The following is a 19,109-nucleotide window of genomic DNA, read 5'->3' on the forward strand; positions in this document are numbered from 1 at the left end:
ATCTTTGCTACTTTCATCCTCTGGATGTGTGATTTCTTAACCGGCCAACACTCAGTCCGTACAACAAGGCAGGCCTAACTACTGCTCTATAGAACTTACCTTTTAGTAACGTTGGCACTTTCTTGTCACACAAGACACCCGACGCTAACCTCCACTTCATCCACCCTACCCCAATACGGTGTGTGACATCCTCATCGATCTACCCAATCCCCTGAACAACCGACCCAAGGTACTTGAAACTACCCCTCTTGGGAATAACTTGAGAGTCAAGCCTCACGTCCACTCCCGCTTCCGTCGGCTCGACACTGAACTTGCACTCTAGGTATTCCGTCTTAGTCCTGCTCAACTTGAAAGCCTTCGACTCAAGGGCCTGTCTCCAGACCTCCAGCCTCTCGTTGACGCCGCCTCGTGTCTCATCAATTAGAACTATGTCATCAGTAAATAGCATACACCATAGCACCTCCCCTTGAATATGATGAGTCAGTGCGTCCATCACCAGGGCAAATAGGAATGGGCTGAGCGCAGACCCTTGGTGCAACCCCATATCAACCGGAAAGTGCTCTGAGTCGCCTCCTACCGTCCTAACTCTTGTCTTAGCTCCATCATACATATCTCTAATCACCCTAGTGTAGGAACCGGAACGCCTTTAGCCTCCAAGCAGCTCCATAGAACCTCCCTAGGAACCCTATTATACGCTTTCTCCAAATCAATAAACACCATGTGGAGGTCCTTCTTTCTATCCCTGTACTATTCCACCATCCTCCTAATTAGGTGGATAGCTTCTGTGGTAGAACGCCCTGGCATGAACCCAAACTGGTTGTCTGAAATAGACACCGTCCCTCGCACTCTCATTTCTACCACTTTCTCCCAAACTTTCATGGTATGGCTTAGTAATTTGATACCCCTATAGTTGTTACAACTTTGGATATCACCTTTGTTCTTGTACAATGGAACCATTGTACTCCACCTCCACTCCTCAAGCGTCCTATTCGTCTTGAATATAACATTAAACAACTCAGTCAGCCATTCCAAACCTGCTCTACCCACACACCTCCAAAGTTCAACCGGAATTTCGTCTGGCCCGGTTGCTTTGCCCCTACTCATCTTGCGCATTGCCTCCATGACCTCCTCGAACTCAATGTGCCTACAAATGCTAACGTCATTGAGACTTTCGGCATTCCTCAATTCACCTAGGACAATATCTTGATCCCCTTCTTCATTTAGAAGTTTATGAAAGTAGGTCTGCCACCTCCTCTTAATCTGGTCATCCCCCATCAAAACTTTGCCGTCCTCATCTTTGATGCACCTCACTTGGTCCAGATCCCGAGCCCTCCTCTCTCTTGCCTTAGCCAGCCGGAATAACTTCTTCTCCCCGCCTTTGTCCCCCAATTCCTCATACAAACGAGCAAAAGTCGCTGTCTTATCCTCCGTGACTGCCAATTTCGCCTCCTTCCTAGCTACCTTATATCTCTCGATGTTCGCTCTCCTTTCCTCCTCGCCAGTGCTCCCTACTAACCGTAGGTACGCCGCCTTCTTCGCTTCCACTTTACCTTGGACAACTGCATTCCACCACCAGTCTCCTTTGTGGCCACCGGTGCGGCCCGAAGATATCCCTAACACCTCTCTCGCCGCCTTCCTTATACAGTCCGCCGCCGTCGACCATATAGTGTTCGCGTCCCCACTACTCGTCCAAGCTCCCATAGCCGATAACCTTCCTCCCAACTCCTGAGCTTTATCCTTAGTTAAGGTGCCCCACCTGATCCTCGGGTGACCTCGTACTGACCTCTTCTTCCTCTGTATCATAATACCAATGTCCATCACCAAAAGCCTATGCTGCGTTGTGAGGGTCTCACCTGGGATAACCTTGCAATCCTCGCACAACCTTCTATCGCATCTCCTGAGGAGGAGATAGTCAATCTGAGTTCTCGCCACCGAACTTTTGAAAGTAACCAAATGCTCCTCTCTCTTCGAGAAACTCGAGTTCGCAATCACCAGCTCGAATGCCTTGGCGAAGTCCAACAGCGAAGTGCCCCCTCCATTCCACTCCCCGAAACCGAAGCCGCCATGCACCTCAGTATAACCACTTGCAGACGACCCAATATGACCATTGAAATCTCCTCCTATGAATAACCTTTCGACAGGCGGAATACTATGCACGATCTCATCCAACCCTTCTCAAAAGCGCCTTTTAATCTCCTCATACAAGCCAGCTTGCGGCGCGTACGCGCAAACGACATTTAATGTACACTCACCAACCACCAACTTGATAGACATTAATCTATCATTCACCCGCCTAACCTCTACCACAGACTCCCTAAGATGCTTATCTACCAAGATACCCACTCCATTTGTACCCCTCCGGACTCCAGAGTACCACAACTTATACCCATCTGCGTCCTTCGCCCTCGATCCGACCCACCTAGTCTCCTGAACACACGCTATATTAATCTTCCTCTTCTGGAGGATCTTTGCCAACTCTATAGACTTACTCGTTAGTGAACCTATGTTCCATGACCCGATTCTTAACCTATAGGCTCCATTGCCCCCTCTACCTCCCCCACCTCCCGTCCCACCCCCGGCCCCCGCCCCACACTCTGCCCCACCCGAGGACATGCCCTTACTCTATCATCCCAGACTACAGCCACTACACCTACGACAAGCTAAAGAAGACTCGCTAGCACACACGATCAATGAACCAAACTGGAAGGAAACAAGTAATTACTAGCACAGTAGTTGTAAGATGGAGCTAGTGCAAACTAAAGTAACATTAATTAGCTAACACCAAAAGGAAAACAGTAAAACGGGAGATACCAACTCCCGAGAACAGAACCTGTGATCGGTTTGATGTACTCGATGTTGTTGCACACTCACGTCCAGCTTCCCACCGCCCTTCGCTGACACTCACCCAGGCTGTTGTCCTTTGCTTGTGTGTGTGCGCCCAACTTATCTTCAGCAACTCCGAGGATTTCTCTGGGCCACTGATCAATTCCTATTACTTCTATTGATTATATTAAGTTAATTTGGCTAGATTCGGATTGTCTGGAGGTTGATTCACGCGGAAATGGCTTATTAGAGGAGTGATTTGGCTTGCTTGAGGTAAGTATCTTACCTAAACTTGGTTGAGGCACTAGTTGCCTGAGTTATTTGTTATAGATATGTGTTATGGGTGCACATATGTGTGGAATTTGAGCCCATGTGCGAGCACCGAGGTATTTATTCATGCTCGAGGTAGTGCTTAGGCTATGACATACCTTGAATTGATTGTTGAGCTTTAAGCTATGATGTTTCTCATATTTGTAACCTTGTTGTGAACTGTTTGATCCGTATTTGAGGTTACATAGAGGCTAATTCCCTGAATGAACTTGTTAATTGCTATTTTCGTGATGAAATTACCGATTTGAGCTATGATAGCACAATTTGCACATGCCTACACTTTAGCATGTCATTTATACCAGTCCGGGAGCATGAAATTTGATATTCATTTATCATATACATATATTCTTGTATATTTTCTTCTGTGTGATATGATTTGGACCAGATGCATCTGACCACGCCGGGCGGATTGTGTTGTTATGCCTGTGACCATGCCGGATGGATTGTGTTGTTATGCATGTGACCACACTAGGCGGATTCTGTTTTTATGCATGTGACCATGCCGGGCGGATTTTGTTGTTGTGTCTATGACCACGCTAGGCGGATTATGATATATAGCATGTGACCACGCTAGGCGGATTATGATATATAGCATGTGACCACGCCGGGTTGATAGCACATTAAATTGGTCGTGTTGCATGTGGATATGGATCCATCCCCTAGGGTCACCCTCTCATGTGCCTTCTAAATGGTGTACATGCTGATTTGAGGAAAATTGATCGGTGGTTTGGTATGGATATGGAAATATTGAGGAAACTCTAGCCAGTGTTTGTTCAGGATTTTTTTATTCATCTTTACTTGCAATTTTCGTGGTTATTTACCTGATTTATTTGCATATCATTTTTATATGCTGGATCATTAACTGAGCAGAGTACTTGAGTAATTGTGCACACACAGATGATTCTTTCTGTGCTTTATGACTTGATCACATTAGTGTTTAGTACTTGTTGAAATTATGAAACTATACAGGTTATAGCAAGTATCATTTATAATTATTGCTTCTTTTACCTTGCCGAGGTTAGTTATGAGATTTGATGAGTACATTGGGTCGGTTGTACTCATGCTACACTCTGCACTTAATTGTGCAGATCCAGGTGTCGGACCTAGTCATCAGTAGCGGAGTTGCTTGTTGAGCTGATCATCAAGAGACTAAGTAGAACAACATTCTCGACCTCTGTCATGGCATCTCTTTTCTTATGTACTGTATTTATTTCAGACTATTGTATTTGGCCATACTTGTATTTTCGTATTAGAGCTCATGACTCTGTAGTTACCAGTTCTGGGGGATTTATCATGTATTGGTACTGTTATGCTATATTAAGGATTAAGACTTATGTTATTTCTGTCATTTCTGTTGTTATGGTTCATTATTGTTATTCCCAGCTTGCCTAACAAGTGCGTTAGGCGCTATGACGATTGGTTAGGGTTTTGGGGTCGTGACATCCATGTAGGAGTATTTGAGTATATGTTACTTGGTGCATGTCTCTTTTGTGCGCGGAGCTGGTACAAGCTGTATTTTCTTTGACCTGTATAATTGGAAAAGCATGTTTATTATCTCTTCTTCAACTGTGCACCTTTATTTGCGATATCCACTGTTCTATGACTGCTTTTCTGGGTACTTTTCTGCCCTATATATTCTATTACGCCGCACGGGTTATATGAATGAGTATCTTTTGACTTAAAAATCTTGTCAGTGCTTCACTGTGGTTAGTCAAGATACTTACTGAGTACATGGGGTTGGTTGTACTCATACTACACTTCTGCACCTTGCGTGCAGATTTTTGAACTGAGTTGCTGTGGAGGATGAAGCCTAGCATTAAAGACGTACCAGCGTTCAAGATATAAACTACTACTTGTTCATGGTAGTTTAGGACTTATATTTTTGTTTACATAAATTTCAAACAGATGATGTATCTTTCTTCAAACCAGACTTGTATTCTTATTCTTAATCGTTCATGACTTGTATTACCAGTCCTTGTGATAGTTGTATTGATTTTCGTATTATTATTTTATTATTATTGATGATTTTTCATTAGATTTACATCTTTTATTATTTGGCTTACCTAGAGGGTTGGGTCAGGTCCATCACGACTTAAAGGGTTTGGTTCGTGACACTCCCAAACATACAAATTTCAACAACCAATGGCGCTTGCAAGTGTGAGGATGTCTGCCCATTCCCTGGCCCGTCGGCTTTTACACCTGGGAAGGTTAACCATATTTTTTTTCTAAATCTGAATCTGAATATGGAGCACCTATGATTGTAGGGTAGCTAGAGTTGCTAATCACGACACTCACACCCGGGGAGGTTGGCTACTTCTCCCATACCATATATGATCTTATATATCAAATCTGGGTTGAATCTGAATGAATGCAAGCAATAACATAACAAAATCAAATCAAACAAGAGATTCAATTGCTTATGATATTCTGAGCTAGCTGAGATATTATGCAAGGCAATTGAATTTTTGTAAGATAATCTGTACTATGAACTAGTGATAAGTTCATAACATTTAATCAATCAAGGGTTTTCAAACAAACATTCACAATATTTACACGTAAGAACAATCATGCACTACGTTATAAAACAACTTTCTTATTTAGCATTTACTTTACAGTTACTTTCTTGTCAAGTCCTGAACTTAGGGAATTATAAATTCAACTTACCCGAATCAACTGCCAAGAACCTCTATCAATGTACTCGTGTATTCACTTTTTCTAAAATATATAATAAATGGTTAAAATCATTAACCCAACAACAATTTCAATCTATCTCCCTAAATTTGGGGTTTTCTTGGCCATAAATGGCTCCACATTGACCCCACACGTGAACTTCATCCTTATTATGGTCCAAACATCGTAATATGCTTTAAATTTTTTAACTTTGATTGTAAGAAGCAAAGAAGTTACCTTGAACGTTGTTCTCAAAACCATGTGTCTTGTGTTCTTGAAAGGTTCTTTAAATTAATGCTAAAAACCTAGGATTTTAAAATTATTAGGTGTTAAACAATGTTAATCTAGAGTTTCTAATTTGAATCCATAGTAGGAATATTACTTTGGGCGGATAATGAAGCCCTAAGTCGTTCTTGCTCTCAAAACCTTCTCCAAAATGCAATACAAATAAGTGAGTTTCTCTCTCCTCGAAGTGCCTTATAAGATACGCATTTTAGTGTTGCACATTGTTAACCTGGCACGTTGTGCCATACATCCCATGACACCCCGCGCCAAGAGGGTTTTCAAAAACTCATTTGCTCATCAAACTCAAATTTTGCATGGCACGCTGGTGTTTTTCCTGGAACAGATTGCTGTTATGCTATCCTTCAGTAAAAAATTCATAATATTTTGTAAAAATGTCGGAATGACAAACTGTATGAAGTTTTGAGAATTAGACTTAAAGAGCTTATATGACTCATAGCTCATTTCATTATACATTAGAAGATATGATTGTTTAATTTTTGGTCATGTGTGATTACGTTCGCTTTCTTTTCTTAAATATTTCCAACTTATTCCAAACTACTTCTCCCCTCTTCTAAATATCTGTACGACCTTTCGAACATAAGATCTAGGTATTATACTATCACGAACCCAAAACCATCAACTGTTCGTGATGGCCTCCCTTGCTATGCAGACAAACATAACAAAAGCGAAATACAAATATTGAATTAACAGAGATAATACAAGTCTGAGGCCAATTAACATAAATAACTGCGTCGATATATAACAAATTCCATAGAACTAGTAAATACAGAGTCGTGAGCTCTAAAACAAAAATACCAGTCTAAAATACAAACAATCATGCATCTAAATGAAAGAAAATAGTACAAAAGAAAAGAGATGTCAAGACTGCGGCCAAGATGCAGCTCTACCTCGTCTCTCCAACGATAACTCAGCAACAAGCCTCGGCTACTGGTGACTGGGCCCAACACCTAGATCTACATAATTAAGTGCAGAGTATAGTATGAGTGCAAAGGATTCCATGTACTCGGCAAGTATCATAACTAACCTCGGAGAGGTAATAGAAGCAAGACAACAACAACAACATACCCAGTATAATCCCACGGGTGGGGTTTTGGGAGGGTAGTGAGTACGCAGACCTTCCCCCTACCTGAAGAGGTAGAGAGATTGTTTCCGAAAGACCCTCGGCTCAAGAAAAGGTGGAAAAGAAGAATAGGGGAGAAGAAGAGGAGGAAAGAGGGGGAAGGGGGGAGAAAGGCGATAAGTATTGAGGGGAAAAACTAGCCTCAAATAGTAACCATCAGAGATCAACAATAACCAGTAAAAGGGAAGAAAAAGTAACATCAAACAGTAGCAATCAGAGAGCAACAATCCTAGTAGCAATATACAAAAACAAAGGACATGGTTGCAAAATACCAGATACAATAACAAACTAGACGGAAGTAACAACCCACAACAAGAATATTACTAGTACTACTGGTGAACCTATGAAAAACTCGCAACTACCTGTCAACCCACCACCTTAATCCTCGACCTCCACACCTTCCTATCGCTAGTCATGTCCTCGGTTAGGTAAAGCGCCGACAAGTCCTGCCTAATCACCTCTCCCCAATACTTCTTAGGCCTACCCCTGCCGTTCCTCAAGCCCGCTATGGTCAACCTCTCACACCTCCTGACCGGGGCATCTATATCTCTCCTCTTCACATGCCCAAATCACTGCAGCCTCGCTTCCCGTAACTTGGCTTCCACAGATGCCACTCCCACCTTGTCCCTATTAACTTCATTCCTGATCTTGTCTTTTCTGGTATGACCACACATCCATCTCAACATCCTCATTTCTGCTACGCTCATCTTCTGGACATGGGACTTCTTGATGGGCCAACACTCAGCTCCATACAGCATAGCTGGTCTAACCACCACCTTGTAGAACTTGCCCTTAAGTCTAGGCGGTACATTCTTATCACATAAAATCCCCGAAGCTAGCCTCCCTCTCATCCAACCCGCTCCAATCCGGTGAGTAACATCCTCGTCAATTTCCCCGTTGCCTTGGATTATAGACCCAAGATACTTGAAACTCTCTCTTGTGGGAATGACTTGAGTATCAATCTTTACTTCTACTTCTTCTTCATGCCTCTCCTCACTGAACTTGCACTCCAAGTATTCAGTTTTCGACCTACTCAACTTGAAACCTTTGGATTCCAACGCCTGTCTCCAAACTTCCAACCTAATGTTAACACCCCCTCGCGTCTTGATGATAGGCTATAATTACGTATTTTTAGTCGCTTATTACACTCTAATTTAATGCACTTTAATTGAGTTTGTGCTTTAATCGCTAGTGTTTTGCACTAACGGTGTGTTTTATGCCTTGTAGGAGTAATTTCGAGCTATATAGATGTTATAGAATGAATTCAAGTGATTTGGAGCTTTGAAGTCTGAGTAAAAGCCCAAGGAATTAAGCCGGGATCGTATTCGGGGGTCAAATTTGATAATTAAGTACGAACGAAGACTCGAGGAGGTATGTTGCGCACTGTCTAGTAAAATAGATATAACTTTTTTCTCAGAACTCCATTTGGGCCCCACAATATATGGTTGGAAAGCTAACTCAAAGGACTACAACTTTCATGTTTTACGTTTTTCCAAATTCCAAACGGAACAGGGTGAAAAAACGCGGTTACGGTAGGATCGCGGTAGCACCGCGGCAGAACATTACCAAAGATTCAGAGGACCATTCTGGCCGTGGTCCTGGCGTAACCGCGATGGGACCGCGGCAGGACGCGTAAATTTCAGGTACTAAAGTGCAAAATACGGGATTTTAAGCCCTAAACCCTATATTAAACAAGGGAGGCCGGCCAAGAGCGAAAGAGAAGGACTTTTGGAAGTGAAAAACATCAGAAGGAAGGGCAAGAGGCAAGGAGGATCATTGGGCATCAATCTTTAATCTTCTTCTTTGTTCTTTTACCTTTGAATATGAATTCTTTTGTGATTTTTGTTATTTTCATGAGTAGCTAACTTTTCTAATCTAAGATTTTGGTGAAACCCGTTGGGGATGAATTGGTTTTTATAAGTAATATAGACTTGAATTAGTTTAATCTCTATTTGTTCAACTATGTTTTGATTGTGGTTAATTGAAAGGATCCTTAATTAGCCGTTCCTATTTATTATGTATCTGCTTGAGAGAGAGTGCATATTTAGGTAGTTGTTTGAACAACATCACTCCCGGAGTATAGGCGAGAGTCATAACCGAGGGTTTAGAGGTTGGATTAGAGATAACGATACCTCGGGTGCGATCTAAGTGAACTGTAATGCGAATCTAGCTAGCGTAGCTTGAGAGAGTGCGTCTAGTAAATTATCATAATTGCTTGAGAGAGATTTATGATAGCTGGAGAGTTCATGATTGATAGAGGCAACTAAGTCAACGCTATAAGAAACATACAACCAAGGAAATCAACAACGGGGGAAACCATTACCTTAGACCTTTATTCTAATTGTTTACAATTCAAGCATAGTTAGTTTTCAGCTGTTTATTTATTTTCAATCTTGTCTTCTTGGTGATATTAAACAGATACAGCTAAGCCTTAGTTCTCTGTGGGATTCGACTCCGGACTTTTAGACCGGATTATATTTGCAGCGACCGCTTATCCTTTTTAGGACTAGAGTTGGGCGCGATCAAATTTTGGCGCCGTTGCCGGGGAACTAACGGTGTAGTTGTAGCTATATATATTGCTAGGGTTCAAGTTTGAACTTTTAGTTTGTTTTATTTTTTTGTATTTTTTTTATAACTGTTGATTTGAGAAACATGGCATCTTGGAATTATAGGAATTTAGGTGTAGATAATTCTACTATTGATCTCTATACATATTGTGAAGGAAACCACCCGTGGCAAAAAATTCAAAACGTTCCTAAGAGCGAGTTATGTGCACCAACTCAATCTTATTTGTGGAATGTGTGTGATATGTGTGGTGGTAAAAATGGTCACCTTCATGGTTGTGCTTATATTTCTTATTTTCCCCCAACCCCTTACTATAATGGTTCTACCTTTTCTTGTGAAGTTAATAGGAACAAAGAACCTGGGAATGCGGACCTGAAGGAGATCAAGGATATGCTAAAGTGCCTTCTGGAAGAAAACAATGAGAAATAATTGCACATAGAAAGGCAAGAGGCAACTATTCGCAAGTTGGAGGCTCAATTGAGTCAAGTGGTTGGAGCTTTTAATGCTCAACAAGTCAATATTGAGGATAGTAGCCAAGAAGAGCATGAATTTGAGGTGTTAATTGGGGAGGTCAGAGTAGAATCAACAACCTAGCCAACTAGAATTTGAGGATGTCAATGTTGAAAAAGTAATACTAGAGTCAACCAAGGACGTTGAAGATACAAATTTAGTTGACTCTAGTGTGATTGGTGTTGAGGAGGTTAAAAATCTTGAAGTTCATGTATTTGAGCGCGTTGGGCCTCATTCCAAACACTTCTCTACATATGTTCAGACGGTGAAATGGAAATTCACCCTTATGAGCATAAAAAGGAGTCCAAGGAAGAGGTAGATGAGCCTTATATTTTGGATTTCTCAAGGCCGTCTAGGCAAGGTGACACTCCTCGGTCGAAAGCCAACAAGTGCATAAGATTTTATCTAATTTTTGGCTCGCAAGAATTTGTACCGCCCCAAGATCATAATCATAAGCTTGAAGCAAAACTTGGGGTTCAATTCATAAGCTAGAGGTGGAGGCAAAAAGTGATTCGCGTCGTGCCGCAACGTTAAATCAAGCGCTTGTTGGGAGGCAACCCAGCTTTATTGCTTTCTTTTATTTATTTTTTTAATTTTTTAATTGTATTATTTTTGTAGTGTCAATTTTTTTATTTTTTTTAGGAGCATGAAAAGCAAAGGTATTGTAAGGATGCAAAAACAAATCAAATGGTTGGAACTAAGTGTGAGGTACCCGCACGAAGGACCAAGCCTGGGAGAAGTCTGAGTACCCCATGAACTGCTAGTGCTTCGGCCTTTGGCCTACCAGGGAGTCTCTTTTACCCTTCTATTAGTTATGGTGTGCATTGGGGACAATGCACAATTTTAAGTGTGGGGTGATGAGATTGTCTGGGTGACTTTTCATGCTACTTTAGCTGTATTAGTTTAATTAAATAGTATTTTTTTTTAAAAGACTGGACTTTTCCCGACGATGGATCTATTAGACAATTTTCTTGAGGCATTTAAGTCTAAAGAAAAAACAAAAAGATTTTCTTTATAGGTAGTGTAATAATTCCCCCTTGGTTTTTCTTTGTGCCGCGGTTCTTTTTCAAGGGTTTTATTTGAACCGGGTGTAGTTAGTTTTTTTTAGGAATAGGAGCCATTGTGTGGTGTTTTGAATTGAAGCAATATCTCTTGACTTTGTTATGCCTTGAGAATAGTGAGTACTTTGGTTGTGACGCTTAGGCTCAGTTTTTGACTCTTGTATAAGTACCTTAAATTGTATGATTTTAAATTTGCTTAACTGCTTTGACTAGAGTGTCTTGATGAATCCAATCCTGAGTGAGTTATGTGCCATGTGTGTGTGAGGTTTGGTGTTATTCTGTGCATTGTTATTCTGTGCATTGCATTTGATGCCTAGAACTTGCCCCATGTGTTTGCAAAGTGAAATAGTAGTGTTGTTCAGTCTTGGAAGTGATATAGGCGTTTTCTTGTTGAGCCAGATATGTATATTTTACCCACCTAATTGTTATGTATCGTAGTTAACCTCTTTGAGCCTATAATCCTTTTTCTTTGGCAACCACATTACAAGCCTTACCCATTTGTTTGAATTAACCATCTATTTGAACCTTTTCACCTCTCATGAGCACTTGAATTGTTATGAACTTTGTAAAAGTTAAAGTGTGGGGTGGTTGTTTGGCTTTTGAGTGGAACTAATTGAATAAGGAGAAAGGTGCACTGTTTTGAAAAAGGAAGAGCCACGTGAACTGAAAAAAAATATAGTTGGATTGTTGTGAAAAAAAAAATTCCTTGATAAGTGGTGTCTCTTGACGTAAGTGTGCTTAAAGAAGAATGGGGTAATTTACATTGATGTGAAGGTGGAATTTTGGTTTGACATAAGTATGGGGTTTAAATGTTAAAATGTATGTATTAAAGTGCTTAGGGAGGTGTAGTCACTCTTATATCTAAATATATCCTACCCGTCTCGTAGCCTACATTACAATCAAATAAAGTCCTAATTGATCCTAGATTGAATGAGCTCGATTAGTGGAGTAGTACACTACGGGCAAGCTTATGGTGCATCTTTTGTGGCATATGAATGTTATTTCTGAGAGTGAGTGAATTATTTCTATCTTGAGTTCCTAAGTGTTCTTAAATTTTATTGTGAGGAACTACTCTCTTTTGTTGTGTGAGGGCACTTGATTCATGAAGGAAAGGTAATGTCAGTGACCTCTATATTAGAGTAAGTGGGTGAGTTGTGAATAACGTGTGGTACTTGTGAGTCAAATCTTGAGGTGAAGATGTTACGCTTTTGTGCTTAGTCTATTTTAAATACTCTTGGTGTGATGAGTTAGGAGAATTGTCTAAAAAGGTTGTGTCTATATTCGCATGTCTAGCTAGATTTGTATTACAGTTCACTTAGATCGCACCCGAGGTATCGTTATCTCTAATCCAGCCTCTAAACCCTCGGTTATGACTCTCGCCTATACTCCGGGAGTGATGTTGTTCAAACAACTACCTAAATATGCACTCTCTCTCAAGCAGATACATAATAAATAGGAACGGCTAATTAAGGATCCTTTCAATTAACCACAACCAAAAAAAAAGTTGAACAAATAGAGATTAAACTAATTTAAATCTATATTACTTATAACAACCAATTCATCCCCAACGGGTTTCACCAAAACCTTAGATTAGAAAAGTTAGCTACTCATGAAAATAGCTAGTCTATATTCGAATCTAGCTAGTCTATTTTAAATCCCTACCATCACGTCTCGTCAAACAATACTATGTCATCAGCAAATAGCATGCACCATGGCACCCTCCCTTGTATGTGACGAGTCAGGACATCCAACGCTAGGGCAAACAAAAATGGGCTAAGGGATCATCCCTGATGTAACCCCATCTCCATTGGGAAAAGTTCCGAGTCACCTCCCGCAGTCCTCACCCGAGTCTTAGCGCCTTCGTACATGTCCTTAATCACCCTAATATACGCTACGGGACTCCGCTAACCTCCAAACACCTCCATAGCACCTCCCTCGGGACTTTGTCATAAGCCTTCTCAAGGTCAATGAACACCATGTGCAAGTCCTTTTTCCTCTCCCTATATTGCTCCACCAATCGTCTCACCAGGTGAATGGCTTCTGTGGTTGACCGTCCCGGCATAAACCCAAACTGGTTCTCAGATATAGATACGCATGTCCTCACTCTCTTCTCCACCACCCTCTCCCAGACCTTCATGGTGTGACTCAGCAGCTTGATACCCCTATAGTTGTTGCAGTTCTGGATATCCCCTTTGTTTTTGTACAACGGAATCATCAAACTCTACATCCAATCTTCGAGCATCTTCTTTGTCTTGAAAATGACGTTAAACAAGTTAGTAAGTCACTCCAAGCCTACCCTACCCGCTTCTTTCAAAAATTCCATCGGGATCTCGTCAGGCCCAGTCGCCTTACCCCTGCTCATCTTCCGTATGGCCACAACAACCTCCTCACACCTAATACGCCTACAAAACCCAAAATCCCTCCGACTCTCTGAGTTTTCCAACTCACCCAGCATGATGTTCCTATCCCCTTCCTCGTTCAAGAGTCTATGGAAGTACTCCCGCCATCTATGCCTGATACACGCCTCTTCCACCAATACCTTACCGTCTTCGTCTTTGATGCACCTCACTCGATCCAGGTCCCGAGCCTTCCTCTCCCTAATTTTGGCTAACTTGTACAGCTTCCTATCCCCTCTTTTGCCTCCAAGATCCTCATACAATCTCTCAAAAGATGCAGTCTTGGCCGCCGTAACCGCGAGCTTCGCCTCTCTCCTTGCCTTCTTATAGCACTCCCTATACGACCTTCGCTCTTCCTCGTTCGTGCTCCCCACTAGCTTCAGATACGCCGCTTTCTTAGCTTCCACTTTTTCTTGGACCTCCTCATTCCACCACCAGTCCCCTTTGCGGCCACCCGAGTAACCCTACGAGACCCCTATGACCTCCCTAGCAGCTTCCCTAATGCAGTTTGTTGTCATGGTCCACATACTACTCGCGTCCCCACTGCTCCTCCAGGCCCCCATACCCAATAGCTTCTCCCCCAACTCCTAAGCCTTTCCCTTAGTCAAGGCTCCCACTTGATCCTGGGTTGTTCGTACACCGCTCTCTTCTTCCGTACTCCCTTGACCTCCAAATCCATTACTAGGAGTCTATGCTGCATCGACAGACACTCACTCGGGATAACCTTGCAATCCGTACACAGGCCCTTATCACCTCTCCTGAGGAGAAGATAATCAATCTGAGTCTTGGCAACCCTACTCCGAAAAGTGACCAGGTGATCCTCCCTCTTCTGAAAACCCGTGTTAGCTAACACCAAGTCAAAAGCTTTAGCAAACTCCAACAACGAAGTACCACCCTCGTTCCTAACCCCGAAACCGAACCCGCCATGTACCTCGTCATAACCCCTAGCCGTCTTCCCTCCTGACATCCACCACTATCTCCCTGAGGTCCCTATCAACTAAAATCCCTACCCCGTTCTTGCCTCCAACACCCCTCGAATACCAGAGCTTATACCCATTAACATCCCGAGCTTTCGTACCCCCCATCTAGTCTCCTGGACACATGCTATAATAATCTTCCTCTTCTAGAATCTTCCCCAACTCTATCGACTTACCCGTCAGTGTCCCTATGTTCCAGGATCCAATTCTCAACCTTATGTAATCCTTACCCCCCTTGCCACCCTTGTACCTTACCCCTTGACCTGCCCCCTGACCCACATGACACTACCATTACTCAGAATATCCACTACACCAGCAAAAACACAGGGATATAGACTAAGCCTAGACTACTACAAATGCAGACGAGCAGGCGAGGCGTAAAACAAGCAGTGCCTAGGTACAAGCTAAAATGTAATGTAACTAGGTCACGCAAAAGATAGGAATGCAACAAAAGTGATACAACTAATGGCAGATAAACGCAAGCAAGCCGAAGTAAAAACCAATAATCAAGGATAAATGGCAGCCAACAGAATGATAACAAATAGCATATACTAAGCAAGAACGATAGAACCTGGAGTCCCAACGGGTGCCGAGAGAGGTGTTTTCCACAGCAGCAACGGGTGCCGAGAGAGGTATCGCCCAAGGGCTGCCGGAAGATCGTCGCCGTGCAAAATCCCTGCTACCACTGCTAGGTCTAGGAATCCGACCAGCAGCACCAAAGAGGAGGTGCAGAAAGTAAAGAAGGTGCCGCCAAAGCTGCCGCCGCCGCTAGGCTAGGGCAGTGACGGGAAGAAAGAAAGAAGAAGAGGAAAAGGGCAAGATAAAGAGAACAGAGGAATAAAGAAGAAGAAGAAGAAACGAGAAAGATAAAGAGAACAGAGGGGAAGGAAGAAGAAGCAGAAACAGAAAACCTAGAAAGCTAGAGAGGCGGAGATGGAGTCAGATTGGGAGAAATCAAAGGAGAGAGGAGGGGGAAAAGAAGCAGAAGAAGAAAGCAGGGGAAGAAAGAGGCGAAGAGAGAGGAAAAGAAAATAGGGGGTGGGGGGCTTACCTGGATCCAGTGGCTGCCGGTTGTACGCCGGCGACTGGCGGTGGTGGGGCGGTGGTAGGAGTTGGGTCAAAGATACGTTAGACGTTAGAACATAGAGAGAGAGAGAGAGAGAGACAGACGTTTAGCTCAGATTATACAGCAGATTCAGGGGTGTTGCATATCGATTGTTAATAGAAGCAAGAATTATAAATAATACTCGCTATAACCTGTACAATTCATAAATCCAACAAGTACAGAACAATAATATGATCAAGTAATAAATCACAGAAAGAACAACCTTGGTGCACATAATTACTTAACGTACTCTGCTCAGTCGACTATCCAACATATAAAGAAGATATGCAAATAAATCAGGTAAACAACCAAGAAATTGCAAGTAAAGATGAAATACAATAACCAAATCAAACACTGGCCAGCTTTTTCTCAAAATTTTCATAATCGTACCAAACCACTGACCAGTTTTCCTCAAATTGCGTGTACACCATCAAGAAGGAACATGAAAGGGTGATCCTAGGGGATGGTTCCATATCCACATGTTGTAAGGACAACTCACGTGTTGCACTGACAACTCGTGTGCTAATAATATCAATCACACGGACAACTCACATGATGCACGGACAACCTACATGCCAATAATATCAATATCTCGAATCCGCACGGACAACTCACGTGCCAATATCATAATCCGTTCGATGTGGTCACAGGCTCAATATCACAATCCGTCCGGCGTGGTGACATGCTCAATATCACAATTCGCCCGACGTGGTCACATGCTACCAGTCCAAATCCATATCACACGAAAAGCAGATATACAAGAATACATGATCAATGAACATCAATTTTTATACCCCTGGACTGGTATAAATGATATGCTAAGGTATATACAGGTGCAAAGTGTGCTATCATAGCTCAATCAAGCAAATACATCACGGAGTAGCAATTATCAGGTTCAATCAGGAGAGTAACCTCAAATATGGTACAAGTAGCTCACAAAAGGGGTACAGATAGGGGAAACATTACAACATGAAGCTTGTCAATCAACTCAAGGCATATCTTAGCCTAAGCACTACCTCGAGCATGAATATATACCCCGGTGCACGCATATGGGTTCAACCCCACACATGTGCGCCACTCATAGCACGTAGCTATCACAAATAATTTAGGCAACTAGTTTCTCAATCAAGTTTAAGTAAGATACTTACCTCAAGCAAGTCAAATAAGTACTCTAAGAAGCCCTTCCCGCATGATTCAACCTCTGGACGACTCGAATCAAGCCAAAATAACTTAATATCATCACTAAAAGCCATAGGAGACAATTCTAAATGATAAAGTTAAGATCTTGAATCTAGTATGCAAAGTCAACTAAAAAGTCAACCCCGAGCCCGCACCCCGGAACCCGACCAAGATCACAATTTTCGAACACTCACTCTGATACGAGTCCAAATATATGTGTTTCATCCAATTCCGATCTAAAACCGACCATCAAATCATCAAATCTCACTCCTCAAAATCATAGTCCAAAAACACCCAAATTCTACCTTAAATTCATACAAATTAGGTGTAAAAAACTATGGGTAATCAATATCTAACACCAAAATCAAGTAAGGATTACTTACCCTTTCAGTTGTGATGAAAAGCTCTTCAAAAATAGCCTCCAACCGAGCTCCACAACTCCAAAAATGAGAAAAAGGCCAAACCCTTCGATATAAGCATTCTGCCCAGTTAATCTGCATCTACGGTCACTTAACCGCTTCTACAGTGCCGTTTCTGCGGTAAAAGGACCGCATCTACGATCCCCTCTAAGCACCCGACGTATCGCTTCTGCAGCTCATCAAACGCACCTACGCTTTCGCTTTTAAATACTCCTAGCCGCACCTGCAGCTTCGCTTCTGCGTCTCAGCTGCCGCAAATGCGGTCCCTACACTTCCAGCTCAAATTGCGCACCTGCGCAAAAATGGTCGCATCTACAGCCAACCCCCCACAACTGCGAAAATACCAGAAGCCCAGAAATCCTCAAGAATGCAACATAGTCCAAAAATGATCCAAAATCAATCTAAAACACACATGAGGCCCCAGGGACCCCATCCATTCACACCAACCAATCCCAAAACATAACACGAACCTACTCGAGATCTCAAATCACCCAAAACAACATCAAAACTAAGAATCACACCACAATTCAAGCCTAAGGAACTAATGAATTTTTCACTTCCAAAACTCGTGTTGAACCATATCAACCAACATGGAATGACCCTAAATTTTGCATACAAGTCCCAAATGACACAACGGACCTATCCCAACTCCCGGAACCACAATCCGAACCCGATCTAACAAAGTCAATACTCGATCAAACCTATCAACTTTTCAAACCTTCAACCTTCCGACTTTCGCCAATTCAAGCCAGAATGATCTCCGAATCCGGACATACGCCTAAGTCCAAAATCACCATACGAAGCTACTGAAACCATCAAAATACTATCCTGGGGTCGTCAACACAAAACTCAGACTCTGGTCAACTCTTATAACTTAAGCATCCAACCTTGGAACTATGTGTCCCAATTCACTCCAAAACTTCCCCGAAACAAAACCAACCACCCCGACAAGTCACATAACCATAAATACATATATGTAAGGCATCAAACAGGGAAAACGGGGCTAAAATACTCAAAACGACCAGCCGGGTCATTACAGATATACCTTTACAACTTTTTCAATACCCGTGTGTCCAACTTAGAGCCTGAACGAAGATGTAATACATAGGGAAAAAATTTCCGGGGTATTACAAAAACTTATCCGAGAGTTTACACTAAGTTAATAAATGTAAAATATATATTTTGAATTTACATCTTCTAACATTTAACCCTGATTGAGTAATATGCATTCTTGTTTCGTTAATGATTAATTATTAGGTTAATAGCTTGTTTGGATGGTTGTTACCTATTATATTGTATCGTATTGTTACTTTAAATACAATGTTTGTTTTGATTGTTACTTAAATTTTATTGTATCGTATCGTTAAATCCGTCGTTACGTAACGATGAAATGTGCCACTTTATGTACGACCGATTTGGTGTGGTCGCGTCGTTTCCTTATGTTTTTCTCTCAATCTCACCCTTCATTATTATTAAATAATTTTATTTTATTATTTACCCTACCTTTTTATATACTGTATCATAATATTTCTTTATAATATTACAAGTTTATTCATCATATTACTGGTATCATAAAATAGGTAAAACGATACAATTCATCCAAACATTCTATCCATTAAACATACATTATCAAACATACCTAACAACG

General features: G+C 41.9%; 1 protein-coding gene across 1 annotated transcript; it reads right to left on the reverse strand.

Moving 5' to 3' along the window:
- On the reverse strand, positions 7,819-14,748 carry LOC109224152. Its single transcript, XM_019388738.1, has 5 exons — positions 14,422-14,748; positions 13,687-14,245; positions 13,295-13,575; positions 8,003-8,364; positions 7,819-7,906 (listed from the first exon to the last, which is right to left on the reverse strand). The coding sequence occupies exons 1-5, from the start codon at positions 14,746-14,748 to the stop codon at positions 7,819-7,821; spliced, it is 1,617 nt and encodes a 538-aa protein (XP_019244283.1).

This window comes from Nicotiana attenuata, chromosome 3 (genome assembly GCF_001879085.1).
Source record: "Nicotiana attenuata strain UT chromosome 3, NIATTr2, whole genome shotgun sequence".
Classification (NCBI taxonomy): Eukaryota; Viridiplantae; Streptophyta; class Magnoliopsida; order Solanales; family Solanaceae; genus Nicotiana; species Nicotiana attenuata.